Below are 16872 nucleotides of genomic sequence, written 5' to 3' on the forward strand. Positions count from 1 at the left end.
GCTTGAAAGAACCTACACATATTAATGAGCCTCCTTAGACGACTTCTTCATCCTTCTTTCTCGCAAAAATGTTTTTACTTAGTCTACTTTTCTAACTTTACTGTTGCTCAGTTTTTATAACCCTTACAGGTTTCCCGTTCACCCGTTCATTGACCATGCTATTATACGATGTCGTCTTTGCACATATGCCTGTTAAAGGACCACTATAGGCACCCAGACCACTTCAGCTTAATGAAGTGGTCTGGGTGCCAGGTCCAGCTAGGTTTAACCCTTTTTTTGATAAACATAGCAGTTTCAGAGAAACTGCTATGTTTATATTAGGGTTAATCCAGCCTCTAGTGGTTGTCTCATTGACAGGCGCTAGAGGTCTTCTGCGATTCTCACTGTGATTTTCACAGTGAGAAGACGCCAGCGTCCATAGGAAAGCATTGTGAATGCTTTCCTATGGACTGGCTGAATGCACGCGCGGCTCTTGCCGCGCATGCACATTCAGCAGATGATGGGGAAAGGAGGAGGAGAGCTCCCCTCCCGGCGCTGGAGAAAGAGGTAAGTGTAACCCCTTCCTCCGCCCAGAGCCCGGCGGGAGGGGGACCCTGAGGGTGGGGGCACCCTCAGGGCACTATAGTGCCAGGAAAACGAGTATGTTTTCCTGGCACTATAGTGGTCCTTTAAACAGTTTTTTTACTGTATGCTGTCCAAGACAAAACTTTTTTTTTTTTTTTAAACATTTAACCATTAAGACTTTAGGTGTGATGGTATGTGTGACTCCACAAAGAAGAAATAACAGAAGGTGTTTTAAAGCAAAACTATTTTAAAATAAACATCTTCAATTTTAATGTTAAATCCTTTTTAAAACACGGTAGGAAATGCTCTGTTTGGTGGTGTGCGCGATAAAACAGCCAGACTGATAAAATGTTTAGTGCTTTATTATTCTTTTGCCATCACATCATTTTTGTGTAGCATTTGTTAATGGGACAACACTGCTATGTAGAAGTTATGATGTCATGAATTCCCAGATGGCTTCAACAGGTAATCTGTCCAATCATTAAAAGACTATTTAACCCTTACCTTTATGTTGCTGATCTGTGTTGGTCTGATAGAGAGGAAGTTCATATTTCAGCTGATGGCTCTCAGACAATAAATAATGTTTAAGCATAGTATATGAACCGATATGATCATGAAAAAATATGATCTTCCGCTTTATCAGACCAACTCAGACTGGAAGGGTTGTGGTTGCCCGATACCACAAGATAAGTGTCCAACTGTTCATAAACAGTTTGATAATTTACCGGCACTCGCCAGGGACTCTTGGAACCATAACCACTGAAGTGCACTATGGTGATTGTCCTTTAAAGAATTAATGGCTGTTTTCATTGCATCTCATTTTACTAACGGAAGTGGCCATGTTGGGTAAATCAATTAGATCAATTGAGCAATTCAGATGCCACTGACCAAGTTTATCAAATGAGATAAGCCAGAATTAAAGTATTTAATTGTATTAGTAAATTGATCTGATGACTTAAGGTTAAACACTTATTACTTTTACTAGAATTGAGCCCAGTATGTTGTTAGGATGCAGAATACATTTTCACAAAAAAAACTAAAACTAAAAGTTGATTTCCAAGGATACCGAAGAAGATGTGTCCCTTGCTTTACACCAATTACAATTTAGAATGCTCACTATGCGCTTTGTAGAATCTCATCTACATCATTGGCAGATCAGAGATGAACAGTTACAGATTACTATTAGGCAATACTTTCCAAGCTAAATAATTAGAAATATAAAAGCGCTAATGAAAAAAAATTAAAATAGGGGGGGAGAAACAATTGTGAAAAAAGTCCTCCTCACCACCTTGGAATAGTAAATTCCTTATATAAAGGGTTAAACCTAAATAAGCTGCTGCACACCTGTGTGTACCCAAAATACACACACAATTAGATTTAAAGGGACACTATAGTCACCTGAACAACTTTAGATTAATGAAGCAGTTTTGGTGTATAGAACATGCCCCTGCAGCCTCACTGCTCAATCCTCTGCCATTTAGGAGTTAAATCCCTTTGTTTATGAACCCTAGTCACACCTCCCTGCATGTGACTTGCACAGCCTTCCATAAACACTTCCTGTAAAGAGAGCCCTATTTAGGCTTTCTTTATTGCAAGTTCTGTTTAATTGAGATTTTCTTATCCCCTGCTATGTTAATAGCTTGCTAGACCCTGCAAGAGCCTCCTGTATGTGATTAAAGTTCAATTTAGAGACTAAGATACAATTATTTAAGATAAATTACATCTGTTTGAAAGTGAAAGGAGTTTCTTTTTCATGCAGGCTCTGTCAATCATAGCCAGGGGAGGTGTGGCTAGGGCTGCATAAACAGAAACAAAGTGATTTAACTCCTAAATGACAGTGAATTGAGCAGTGAAATTGCAGGGGAATGATCTATACACTAAAACTGCTTTATTTAGCTAAAGTAATTTAGGTGACTGAGTGACGGCCACTGGAGGTATTCCTATCAATCTATGTAAACACTGTATTTTCTCTGAAAATACAGTGTTTACATTAGATTGCCTGCAGGGAGCTATAGATAATACCTGAACAACTACATTAAGCTGTAGTTGTTCAGGTGACTATAGTGTCCCTTTAATTAAACAGAACTTGCATTAAAGAAAGCCTAAATAGGGCTCTCTTTACAGGAAGTGTTTATGGAAGGCTGTGCAAGTCACATGCAGGGAGGTGTGACTAGGGTTCATAAACAAAGGGATTTAACTCCTAAATGGCAGAGGATTGAGCGGTGAGGCTGCAGGGGCATGTTCTATACAATAAATAATGCTTCATTAAGCTAAAGTTGTTCAGGTGACTATAGTGTCCCTTTAATGATTACAAAGGTAAACCTGGTACCTACTGACCACTAGTGGGCTGTGGTGGGGTCTGCAGAAAACGCCCAGTGGGCCTTGATGGCTGTGGACCAAGGCCGGCAGGGTGGATCCTTTCATCTCCCCTGAGAGCCCATGCAGAACCAGCCTTGCTGTAAGCCCCCTTGGGCTGGAAAGGAGATCGAAGATCTACCTCACTGGCCCGCTGGCACTTAGTTCCAGCAGAGGGAGGGAAGGGCCTGGTAGGCTCTGTGTTCCGCGAGCAGGCTGGTCGGCGCGTTGGCACTCGTTACCATGGCAACGCTCCAATACAGTGCTGTGCTTGCAGGAGGACAGGAGAGTCAGCCTGCAGACGGAGGAGCTGCAGGCTAAAGTGAACATGCCACCACTGGACCACCGGGGTTTGCAGCATTATGAACCCCCTCCCTGGTAAAAGGTAAGAAGAAGGGAGGGAAGACATTAAGATAGATTTTCACATCTCACCCACCTACACACAGCATAGACCATATGCACCCTTCACGAACAACCACACACTATACCCCTCACACATACTGCCCTCTCTCACACACACACACACACACAGACTACCCCTCACACACACAGACTGCTCCCTCACACACACTACTCCCTCACACAGACTATAAAATTAGTTACTGCGGCACTGGTGGGCAGTAAGGACATTTTACCATAAACAAAGAAACAAAAGTGGGCGGTAGGTATTAAAAGGTTGACTACCCCTGGTTTAGACCATATACTATGCTATACTTCTGATATATACCATATAGCGCCTAGGAGTAGTGGAAGTTTGAGCGCAGGGTTTTTTTTTGTGTGTTCGTATGTGCTATGTTATTGCACACCCATTTTAAAGTGCTGCCGCTTACCCCATGTTTATCCTATTAGAGTTAATAAGTGTGTAGGGGTTCAGAAAAATTCCCCTTTCTGTCTTGTTAGAGATTTTGCCTTTTAGCTGACAACAGCAAGGTAATTTGTTAGTGTAGGACTCGCCTGCAGAGGTTTTTTTATGTTTTAGTTATAAGGCCTTACCTGTGCCTGGAGGCCCCTGGATGATGGCAAGTTCCTTGGTGAGAGCCAATTGCATGGCTTCCATCTGAGACTCATCAAACCCCAAATCCTCCTTAAGTGGCCAGTCCTGAGGATCGAGAACATTGATGGTTTCTTTGATAGAGGTCACAATACTGTCCTTATCCTCTTTTAAGCAAGTGAAGTCATATGGAATTCCCATGTTCAGATACCGAGGTGGTCCCAGTTCATTCTGACATTCTACAATGTACTTCTGGAAAGGCACGTCCTGGTCAGTCATCTCCTGTAATCCTTCAAGGACATGCCTATAGGCTTCAAAATATGCTGTGGTTTCTACCATGAGGAAGGAGTCAGCTGGGCCACTTCTTGATAGAAGCTCTCTGCTTTGTTCACTGAATTGCAATTGAACTTCACCCTGCTCAAGTTCCTTTACATCACGATTAGAAACTGTGGCAAACAGGAAGGAATCAAAATTGTCCTTGGACAGGCACACCAGAGACCCATAAAGCAGCCTCTTGGAGTTCTGCCAGCGCACCATTTTTAGGGGAGCAATGTCAAACTGTACTTTGTAAACAATGCCAGAGGATGTACATAATGGAGTTATTACACGTGTGTTCAAGTAAATGCGGATGTCATCAAACCGCCTTTTATGAAAGGCACGATCTCCATCATACTCAAGAATCTCTTGGATCCCGTCCCTTAGTGGTCGTACAAAGTCCTCTCTCAGAAGTCGGAAATGTGTGTCCAGATAGATGCCAGTGGTATCAAATTTGTGATTCAGCCTATTTGGCCTGAGGAGTGGTTTCTCACCTTTGTGAATTTCATCATGGCTTGGGTATATGCTTATTGTCCTATAGTCCTCAATAGGAGCATCTGGATCAAGACAGATGTGAGTGTCCACTCTCAGAGTCCCTTCCCTCCGCCTATTCTGAAGGTGCTCTATCAAATGTTGTATTCTTCTCAGGCTCTCCTCTATCTGCTCTCCTACATCCACACCAGACACACGAAGAGCATTGATGGAGACAGGAAGGAGAGTGATCAGCAATGATGTTTCCTGAACGGAGCTTGCAGGAAAAATACTAATCAATTCTTGTAGTATTCGCAGTATGTTGGAGATATGATTTGGGTAACGGTGGCGTCGCTCAGGAAAAGTTTCTGTTGTCATTCCCACTACATAGTGTGGTAGATATGTACGCAAAAAGGATGAGGACTTGACTTGTCCCAGAAGATGCTGTATACTCTGCCGGTCTAGTCTAGAAGTGCAGGCTCTACAAAGCACAGAGATGAACAATTCAGCAAATTCTGCTTTCATGCGTGTTCCTGACAGCAGATCGTTAAGTCCAGAATGTGAAGCCAGTGTTATTGCAACCTCCGAGGGATCCTTTTCAAGTAATGCTTCTAAGGCCTTGAAGCCCAAACATCTAACCTGATGCTCATTTCTTGCAGTTCTTTCATGAAAAGGTCTCTGTGGAGGACCCCTGCGATTCTGTTCCCCTTCCTGGTTGTAATTTCCTCTTTGCCTGTTGTTAACTTGCTGTTCACCAACCCTTTGGTGGTTTCTACCTCCAGCCCTCTGTTGCTCCCTTTCACCAGCCTCCTCATTTTGTTGCCTGCCTTGATTCCTATGCTGTGGGTTCTGGTTTCTTAACTGACCATTATTATGTCCACCTCGACCTCCTCTTCCTCCTCCTCTTCCTCCTCCTCTTCCTCCTCCTCTTCCTCCTCCACCTAGAAGAAAAAGAAGGTAGCTCCTTTACAATATTATTGTTATTGTTGTGTATCATGCTAGAACACCCTCATAGATTCTCATGTTTAAGTGTCTGGATCTGCATCTTAGTCTGGTATTATCTTAGAGCAACCTGTTTATGAATCCGGAGACAATCATTACAAGTCATGACTGAATTACTGAATATTTTACACCATATCTACCACCATCTAAGGTTGTGATGGCAAACATTTTTGAGCCCAAGTGACCAAACCGCAATACAAACCAAATTATTTTCCTCAAAGTACCAACACTGAATACTGACGTTTAAGTTGAGAAAAAACAACTCATACAGTTGTCCGAACTAATTAACATCTTCTGTTTTAAAAGAAGAACACAACAACAGAGAGTTCAATGGTACAAATTGTTTTTTATTGAACATTAACTGGCTACTTAGACACACACATATACTCACAGATATACATACACTCACATATACACACTGACACTCACAGATACACACACTGGCACACACACACATAGATCCACACACATGCTCACAGATGCACAGACACTCACATATAAACACTAACACTTACAGATACACAGACACTCACAGATGCACAGACACTCACAAATACACACACACTGACACACACATACTCACAGATACACTGACACTCACAGATACACACACTGACACACACACACACATGCTCACATATGCACAGACACTCACAGATACACACTGACACTCACAGATACACATATACACACTTACACTCACAGATACACAGACACTCACATATACAAATACAAAAAGAGAAGTCCTGCGCTTAAGCTGCAAGGACTACAACACACATCAGCCCCAATATATAGTAAAAACCAAAGAAAAGAAAATGTTACTTGCGCTTTTTCCTTAATCCCTATGTATATTTAGACAAATGGAGGTCATTTAGTTGCTCCAATGGCCATTGGAGGGATGCCCGCCTGCCAACGTCAAGGCAGACCCCCCCTAAGCGGGTCCTAACACTGACCCTTCAGCCTGCTTCCTTGAGCTTCTGGCAAAGATATCTCTAATGAGACAGAAAGGGGTATTTTTTATATACACCCCTTTACTTATTAACCCTTAATAGGGAACACATGGGATGGGTAGCAGCATTGTAACCAGGCTGTGTGATACAAAGTAAATACAAATACAAAAAGAGAAGTCCTGCGCTTAAGCTGCAAGGACTACAACACACATCAGCCCCAATATATAGTAAAAACCAAAGAAAAGAAAATGTTACTTGCGCTTTTTCCTTAATCCCTATGTATATTTAGACAAATGGAGGTCATTTAGTTGCTCCAATGGCCATTGGAGGGATGCCCGCCTGCCAACGTCAAGGCAGACCCCCCCTAAGCGGGTCCTAACACTGACCCTTCAGCCTGCTTCCTTGAGCTTCTGGCAAAGATATCTCTAATGAGACAGAAAGGGGTATTTTTTATATACACCCCTTTACTTATTAACCCTTAATAGGGAACACATGGGATGGGTAGCAGCATTGTAACCAGGCTGTGTGATACAAAGTAAATACAAATACAAAAAGAGAAGTCCTGCGCTTAAGCTGCAAGGACTACAACACACATCAGCCCCAATATATAGTAAAAACCAAAGAAAAGAAAATGTTACTTGCGCTTTTTCCTTAATCCCTATGTATATTTAGACAAATGGAGGTCATTTAGTTGCTCCAATGGCCATTGGAGGGATGCCCGCCTGCCAACGTCAAGGCAGACCCCCCCTAAGCGGGTCCTAACACTGACCCTTCAGCCTGCTTCCTTCAGCTTCTGGCAAAGATATCTCTAATGAGACAGAAAGGGGTATTTTTTATATACACCCCTTTACTTATTAACCCTTAATAGGGAACACATGGGATGGGTAGCAGCATTGTAACCAGGCTGTGTGATACAAAGTAAATACAAATACAAAAAGAGAAGTCCTGCGCTTAAGCTGCAAGGACTACAACACACATCAGCCCCAATATATAGTAAAAACCAAAGAAAAGAAAATGTTACTTGCGCTTTTTCCTTAATCCCTATGTATATTTAGACAAATGGAGGTCATTTAGTTGCTCCAATGGCCATTGGAGGGATGCCCGCCTGCCAACGTCAAGGCAGACCCCCCCTAAGCGGGTCCTAACACTGACCCTTCAGCCTGCTTCCTTGAGCTTCTGGCAAAGATATCTCTAATGAGACAGAAAGGGGTATTTTTTATATACACCCCTTTACTTATTAACCCTTAATAGGGAACACATGGGATGGGTAGCAGCATTGTAACCAGGCTGTGTGATACAAAGTAAATACAAATACAAAAAGAGAAGTCCTGCGCTTAAGCTGCAAGGACTACAACACACATCAGCCCCAATATATAGTAAAAACCAAAGAAAAGAAAATGTTACTTGCGCTTTTTCCTTAATCCCTATGTATATTTAGACAAATGGAGGTCATTTAATTGCTCCAATGGCCATTGGAGGGATGCCCGCCTGCCAACGTCAAGGCAGACCCCCCCTAAGCGGGTCCTAACACTGACCCTTCAGCCTGCTTCCTTGAGCTTCTGGCAAAGATATCTCTAATGAGACAGAAAGGGGTATTTTTTATATACACCCCTTTACTTATTAACCCTTAATAGGGAACACATGGGATGGGTAGCAGCATTGTAACCAGGCTGTGTGATACAAAGTAAATACAAATACAAAAAGAGAAGTCCTGCGCTTAAGCTGCAAGGACTACAACACACATCAGCCCCAATATATAGTAAAAACCAAAGAAAAGAAAATGTTACTTGCGCTTTTTCCTTAATCCCTATGTATATTTAGACAAATGGAGGTCATTTAGTTGCTCCAATGGCCATTGGAGGGATGCCCGCCTGCCAACGTCAAGGCAGACCCCCCCTAAGCGGGTCCTAACACTGACCCTTCAGCCTGCTTCCTTGAGCTTCTGGCAAAGATATCTCTAATGAGACAGAAAGGGGTATTTTTTATATACATGGCCATTGGAGCAACTAAATGACCTCCATTTGTCTAAATATACATAGGGATTAAGGAAAAAGCGCAAGTAACATTTTCTTTTCTTTGGTTTTTACTCACATATACACACTGACACTCACATACACAGACACTTATAGATACACAGACACTGGCACACACACACACATAGATCCACACACATACTCACAGATGCACAGACACTCACATATACACACTGACACTTACAGATACACAGACGCTCACAGATACACAGACACTCACAGATTCACACACTGACACACACACATACTCACAGATACAAAGACACAGAAAAAACTATTGCCCCGTTGCCCCCTTCTCCCCCCCCCCCCAGGATCCGCCACTGCAGCGGCGGCAGCAGTGCAGCTCATTCTGGGACACTACATTGTCCCGGAATGAGGGTGCACGGGACCCGGGACAGGCTCTCAAAATGGTGATCTGGCACACGTGAGAACACAGAGAGGGCTCGGCGTGCCATAGGTTCGCTATCGCCTGATCAAATATTATAAAAAATATTTTAATTTTGTAATATTTTCATATTGTGTGAAATATTGATTTTATATATATATATATATATATATATATATATATATATATATATACAGTTGCAAGAAAAAGTATGTGAACCCTTTGGAATGATATGGATTTCTGCACAAATTGGTCATAAAATGTGATCTGATCATCATCTAAGTCACAACAATAGACAATCACAGTCTGCTTAAACTAATAACACACAAAGAATGAAATGTTGCCATGTTTTTATTGAACACACCATGTAAACATTCACAGTGCAGGTGGAAAAAGTATGTGAACCCCTAGACTAATGACATCTCCAAGAGCTAATTGGAGTGAGATGTCAGCCAACTGGAGTCCAATCAATGAGATGAGATTGGAGGTGTTGGTTACAGCTGCCCTGCCCTATAAAAAACACACACCAGTTCTGGGTTTGCTTTTCACAAGAAACATTGCCTGATGTGAATGATGCCTCGCAAAAGAGCTCTCGGAAGACCTACGATTAAGAATTGTTGACTTGCATTAACTGGAAAGAGTTATAAAAGTATCTCCAAAAGCCTTGCTGTTCATCAGTCCACGGTAAGACAAATTGTCTATAAATGGAGAAAGTTCAGCACTGCTGCTACTCTCCCTAGGAGTGGCCGTCCTGTAAAGATGACTGCATTAGCACAGCGCAGACTGCTCAATGAGGTGAAGAAGAATCCTAGAGTGTCAGCTAAAGACTAAAAGTCACTAGCAAATGCTAACATCCCTGTTAGCAAATCTGCAATACGTAAAACACTAAACAAGAATGGATTTCATGGGAGGATACCACAGAGGAAGTCACTGCTGTCCAAACAAAATATTGCTGCACGTTTACAGTTTGCACAAGAGCACCTGGATGTTCCACAGCAGTACTGGCAAAATATTCTGTGGACAGATGAAACCAAAGTTGAGTTGTTTGGAAGAAACACACAACACTATGTGTGGCGAAAAAGAGGCACAGCACACCAACATCAAAACATCCCAACTGTGAAGTATGGTGGTGGGGGCATCATGGTTTGGGGCTGCTTTGCTGCATCAGGGCCTGGACGGATTGCTATAATCGAAGGAAAAATGAATTCCCAAGTTTATCAAGACATTTTGCAGGAGAACTTAAGGCCATCTGTCTACCAGCTGAAGCTCAAAAGAAGATGGGTGTTGCAACAGGACAATGACCCAAAGCATAGAAGTAAATCAACAACAGAATGGCTTTAACAGAAGAAAATACGCCTTCTGAAGTGGCCCAGTCCTGACCTCAACCCGATTGAGATGCTGTGGCATGACCTAAAGAAAGCGATTCACACCAGACATCCCAAGAATATTGCTGAACTGAAACAGTTCTGTAAAGAGGAATGGTCAAGAATTACTCCTGACCGTTGTACACGTCTGATCTGCAACTACAGGAAACGTTTGGTTGAGGTTATTGCTGCCAAAGGAGGTTCAACCAGTTATTAAATCCAAGGGTTCACATACTTTTTCCACCTGCACTCTGAATGTTTACATGGTGTGTTCAATAAAAACATGGCAACATTTCATTCTTTGTGTGTTATTAGTTTAAGCAGACTGTGATTGTCTATTGTTGTGACTTAGATGATGATCAGATCACATTTTATGACCAATTTGTGCAAAAATCCATATCATTCCAAAGGGTTCACATACTTTTTCTTGCAACTGTATATATATTATTTATTTTTTCTTTTTTGTTGTTGTTGAAAAAATAATTTTAGAAATGTATCCAAAAATATAAAATCGTTTGGAAAGCTTATTTAACAATATTAACTTGAGGCCTAGGCTTTCTAAACCACATATAAACCACATTTAATGGCACTCACCTCTATAGTTTGCTCGGTTAGGATGTTCATCCTCAGGTCTCCCATAAAATTCCATCGATCTTCACTGCAATACCTGTAAGAAAAAGAAGCTAAATAACCCAGAAGCACAAATTTAAGGCGTAATAAGAGTAAAGAAGAAAATATTTCAGAATACTCTATTGTGGCGAAGGTGTGCAGGTCATGAGAGTAAAGAGAGGAGGGAGAAAAGAGGGTCATGCTGATTTAAAGGAAAACACGGATGACCTCTCAGCAGCTGATTTTCCATATGCCAGCATGCATAGCTGTATACAGTGTTATTATAAGGACACTACAGATGAGGACCAATTGTAACTGAATGATATTCCTACTTACCTAATACCAACCAAACTTCATATTCAAAGGGGTGGCAAAACAATTGCTTATTTTTACAGGCCATATCAAAATATGTATGCATTGTTAAATAGAAGAGAAAATTAAACAGATGATATAGTATTTTCTTGCAAATACAGAAATGTAACAGACATACTCCGGACAGTTTTAATGCATTGTATAGATATGACTGCTATCACAATCTTTAGTAATTCACTAATTCTAATTACCATTGAAGCTCATAACAAGCACCAGTCAGCTGAGCATAAGTTGGCAGGCAAGTCTGGGTAACTATTTTATCCCAAGGACCAGCGCAGAACCTTACCTGATCATACAACAGTAACCCACTGCATGCAGACACTGAAGTTACCTCATAGAGATTCATTGATTCAATTCATCTCTATGAGGAGATGCTGATTGGCCAGGGCTGTGTTTGAATCATGCTGGCTCTGCCCCGATCTGCCTCCTTGTCAGTCTCAGCCAATCCTATGGGGAAGCACTGTGATTGGATCAGGCTACCACTTCTGATGATGTCAGCAGACTGCTTGTTTTTCTGAGGCAAACATCATGCAGAGTTACAGCTTCAGGCTTGAAGTAAGATTTTGCTATATTTATGGAGGCATGAGGGGCCCACGGGGATACATGTTTGTGTTCCTGACCATATAGTGATCCTTTAACACTGAATGAGGTTCCTAGACCACACACAGACCTACCCCCACTGGAAGTGTGCCTAAGGCAGAGATTACACGCTTCCTACTAGCCATACCAATTCATACCAACCACAGGAGCAGTGATAGGATAAAAGTGGTCAGCTGACACTCTCAGCCAAACACCGCCACCAATTGCGGCTCAGGCTAATGCTTCCTTATTAGCCAAAGCAACACAGAGAGCTTGGGCTGGAGACTCTCGTTTAGCATTAAAACATTAAAATGGTAACACTGAACAAAATGCTGGCACTAGGGGACTCCAGGCACTATAACCACTTCAATGTGATAAAACAGTTACAGAGCGTACATTGTCCCTTTATGCCAATGAACCTTCATTTTAACTTACAAAGTACATTGCAAGTGTTGTGGTGTTCTGATTATGTCCCAGTAATAAAACTCACCCAACCTTAGAACAAACTATCAGTTTTAAATTCCAAGAAATCATTTCAGCTATACAATGAGTTAAATGAAATGACTTAATTGTAGTCCATTTCATGGGATTTTCCAGTTGTCACCAACAAGATTTAACCCATGAGGACTTGCCAAACAGACTTATTTTCATGTTTGTTTTACGACACTTAGACCCCGTTCTCTTTGTCTGGTGATTTAACTGCTAGGGTTTCTTCCTAGACAGTTTGTACAATAACACTTGGCAAGAATACTCTGAAAGTTTGACGCTAAACACATCGGGACTGATTTACTGGAAACAATGGCTTATGTCTAATCACAATTTTGTTTCAGGAGTTCTCAAAAACCAGTCTGCCTGGTCCAACAGACTGTTTAATGGACCGATTCACTACACAGCAAGTTGTGGTGAGCAGGCAACTGATTTCACAAATTAAGACAAAAATAGCTACGGTCACAGAATTAACCTCCAACGCTGCCGAATTGGAATGATTGCCAACTCACGTGTTTTAGTCTTAATGAAATAATAGCTGGCTTATTCACTAAAGTGAGTATTCAAAGTGAATTTCAAGTTCAAGGTAAAAAAAGCCGAACCAGTCAGGTATCCTTACAGTTTGGCTACTTTGGCCTTAGATTTGAAATTCACTTTGAATTCTCAATTGAGGGAATAATCCTGTGCGTCAATTTCTCAGTTTAAGCTCAGCTTTCTCAGTTTATATTTTACTGTTTATTGAATATGCCCCTCCTTTCTCTACATTTCTATGTGTCATACTTACTGTCACCAGTATAGTAAATAGGCAGTGAGGAGTGTCCCTCTATAAAACAACCTGTTACTAAGGCTGTCAGTATATTAATACTAACATATAAATATCCCATTATCAACCTAGCTTGCAGGAACGTCTAGAAACATAGAATGTGACGGCAGATAAGAACCATTCGGCCCATCTAGTCTGCCCAGTATTCTAAATACTTTCATTAGTCCCTGGCCTTATCTTATAGTTAGGATAGCCTTATGCCTATCCCACGCATGCTTAAACTCCTTCACTGTGTTAACCTCTACCACTTCAGCTGGAAGGCTATTCCATGCATCCACTACCCTCTCAGTAAACCTTTGTCCCTCTCATTTAAGATGATGTCCTCTTGTTGTGTTATTATTATTATTATTATTATTTATTATTTTTATTATTTTATTATTTATATAGCGCCATCAGACTCTGTAGCGCTGTACAACGTGTTAGTTTTTCTTCTTTTAAAAATGGTCTCCTCCTTTACTGTGTTGATTCCCTTTATGTATTTAAGTTTATCTGTAGATATACATGTCATATAAATATCTGATTTGTATCAATCTATATAAACCGGTTTACATGCTTTATTCTGCCTTTCAATGTCATAAAGTCTCTTTGTGTCTGTATTCATGTCTCTGTCTGTGTCCTCCCACAACCCCAGTTATCTGTCAGATTGCTGTGAATTCTTAATCCCCCAGTAGACACAATGTATATCCGTACCTTGATTATCTGAGGTTCTGCTTGTATCTCTCGGCTAGCACTCCACAGTCTGTAATGATTTCTGGTGAGTCAGCTGCTGCCTGCTGGTATATATAAATATGGGCTTGGAAACCTCCCATCAACTGCTTTCGGTTTCCATTCTCTTAACTGCAACGAGTAAGAGAAAGACAGGAGGGAGCTAGAATAGCTCAGATCATAAGGGAGGGGAAATGAAAGTGATGTAAGAGGGAACAAAGCTGGATAAATCTAATAATACAAGACAAACAAAACAGAAACAAGTACACTTACTGTTTATTTTGCTATTTATTACTGCTTGCAAGGTTACATTTCCAAATAGCACTTCATAAGAAAAAGAATTGCTATAATATGCAAACTCAATCAATCCTAGGCATGCTGCGACGGGCACGGGATTCTAGATTTAGTCTTGTGGGGTTTTAGTGTGGGTGTCACGGTAACCCACTGAGAATCAGGACATATGGGAGTAGGTTTGGGTTTTGGAGAGGGATCATGACAGTCATTGGGAAATCCCTTTTAACGTTACCCAGTTCCCTCTGATATCTAAGTCACCCTGTGCTTATTGTTGGGCACAGTGTGACCTGGAAACCCAGTCTGGCCTGCCCACACTGGGCTTACACAAACTAATCAATAATGAGGGCTCCATGCGACCGACCGGAACAAACCTAGAAACTGTGTGGAACTGCTGAGTGGATAGGAACTTTCGCACAATCCGCTGAAACTTTAATCAAATGCTGCTCGGACCCCCTCTGATGGATCACAGAGCCATTTTTCCAGTTAGGGCGCTCGCAGACAAGCTATTCGGGGATACCACATGTGTGGGGTTTGTAATATTTAATTAATATTCAATTAAGATGTCCTGTTGTCTGGAAGCTAATTAGATTAGCGGTAATTGATCTGGTTGCAGACACAAAGGCGCCAGGGAGGGAAACTATGATCCCTGTTGATGACCCCCTGTTGTGATTGACTTTATAAATGTATGTGCTTTGTGATAACAAACGTGTGTGTGTTACCCTTCACCAAGACTCCGAGAGGGAACACAGCCGGAGTCCCGGAGCTCCGTTACACGTGCCAGTGAACTTTACATTTCCCTATAGTACAGGGGTAGGCAACGTTCTGGCACTCTATATGTTGTGTTCTATGTCTCCTATGATGCTTTGCAAGCATTATGTCTGTAAAAGCTTTATGAGAGATGTAATCCACAACAATTGAAGTGACAAAGGTTGCCCACCCCTTCTATAGTATGTGTATGGCTGGAAAAGTGACCGTAACACCAAAAAACATCTTCCACCTTACTTCATTAGGACCCCATGTACCTGCTTTCTTAAAGCGGCTCAGTCACCATCTGGGGTCTTTGCATAATTTGTAAAGATCTCCGATAGTGACTTTGCTGCTTGGTGTGACCTGGGGTATTGGGAAAGGTGAGTTATACTTACCTAAATGCCTTACCCGTGACCGCCTTCCTGTCAGTCCTCTTCAATTGGCACTTCAATTGCCAGGAGCGTTGAACTCTCACGTATGGGCAAAGGTACAACACTGAGGTTTATTGAGGATCCTCCATATAGAGAGCCTTTTTCCTCTCACTCATCACTAGTGGGGGCTTGACAAGGCTAGGAAAAGGGTAGTTCCGCTTAGTGTCAAGAAGAGTAGGAAAAATACTAAGACAAAGTAGTCACTACTTAGTCTCAGTATAGCTTTTGACTGAGTTGGAATTTCAGTAAAATTCTAACGCAATGTGAGTATTTCATAAAGATTTTTTCTTTATGAAATACTCATTTTGTGAAAGGTGGGGGTGACACTGTTAACAGATCCTGTATCTGACACAACACAGCTCCCAATCATCCTGGATCTGGTGGGACTGTCTCAAATATGTACTCCTGCCCTTCCTTTCAATGTTAGTTCTTTGGTGTCCCACTTCAGGGAATATCTGGAAAATGACCCAAATCAGTACAGCAAGAGCAGAACATCAGACACCCTAAAGGAGCACAGAGTAACCTCATTGCGTCAATCTATGGGTAAAGGGCTTCAGAAGCACCCTGTTCATGGATTAGGGCTGTCAGATTGACACACTCCCTCAAGGATAATGTAGCCACTCCTAAGGATGTTGCTTCATGATAATAGGAGTTATAGTTATCACCCACTTAAGTCTAGTTGTAGTAGTCACCATCGCTGGGACTTTATACACTCTTCCCTTCTTTCTGGCAGCTATTTTAGTAACTGTTGGCCTCCATTTACCCCATTGTTGCCGGACATTGGTGCATGGCATGTATAATTGTTTATTGTTAAATGTTTTGTGTACTCTCCTGTCCTGCTGATGCTTGCGACCAACTAGGTGGATTTGGCTGTGTAACCTGTACATGACAGGCACACAGTCGGATTTACCGGCATATGCGCTAACCTTACCCAAACCCCCATTAAAACACAGACACAGGTTATACTGTTGGAAATAATTAGTCCACAGCTTTATTAGATTATTAATAAAATAATTAAGGAATAACAAATGGGGTCATTGCCAACAAATCTTATTAAAGTTAACATCCCCCCCATATACATAACATACCCCTAGCAATGACCCCACAATAATAACAATAGATAACAATCTAAATAACATGTTAATATAGAATCTGGCCGCCCAATATGACCACATTTCCACCAGGTTAAATTGCAGGGGTGTACTGAGACACCGCTACCCACCATATCGATTGTAGGGGTGTACCAAGACACCGCTACCCACCATATCCATTGTAGGGGTGTACCAAGACACCGCTACCCACCAGTTCCAGTGTAGGGTGTACCAAGACACCACCACACCCCCAGGTTTGGAGCCACCGACGGGCTCGAACCTACCAACCACGTGCAACACTGCCC

General features: G+C 41.8%; 1 protein-coding gene across 1 annotated transcript in view; it reads right to left on the bottom strand.

Annotated features, from left to right (window-relative positions):
- Positions 1-14068, bottom strand: part of ZNFX1 (zinc finger NFX1-type containing 1) — a 33975-nt gene extending 19907 nt beyond the window's left edge. Inside the window, exons 1-3 of the mRNA XM_063459117.1 lie at positions 13990-14068; positions 11025-11097; positions 3913-5637 (exon numbers count right to left, since the gene is read on the bottom strand). Coding sequence (XP_063315187.1) covers positions 3913-5637; positions 11025-11079 — 1780 coding nt within the window. The 5' untranslated portion in view covers positions 11080-11097; positions 13990-14068. The remainder of the gene's footprint in view (positions 1-3912; positions 5638-11024; positions 11098-13989) is intronic.
- Positions 14069-16872: the final 2804 nt, after the last annotated feature.

This window comes from Pelobates fuscus, chromosome 6 (genome assembly GCF_036172605.1).
Source record: "Pelobates fuscus isolate aPelFus1 chromosome 6, aPelFus1.pri, whole genome shotgun sequence".
Classification (NCBI taxonomy): Eukaryota; Metazoa; Chordata; class Amphibia; order Anura; family Pelobatidae; genus Pelobates; species Pelobates fuscus.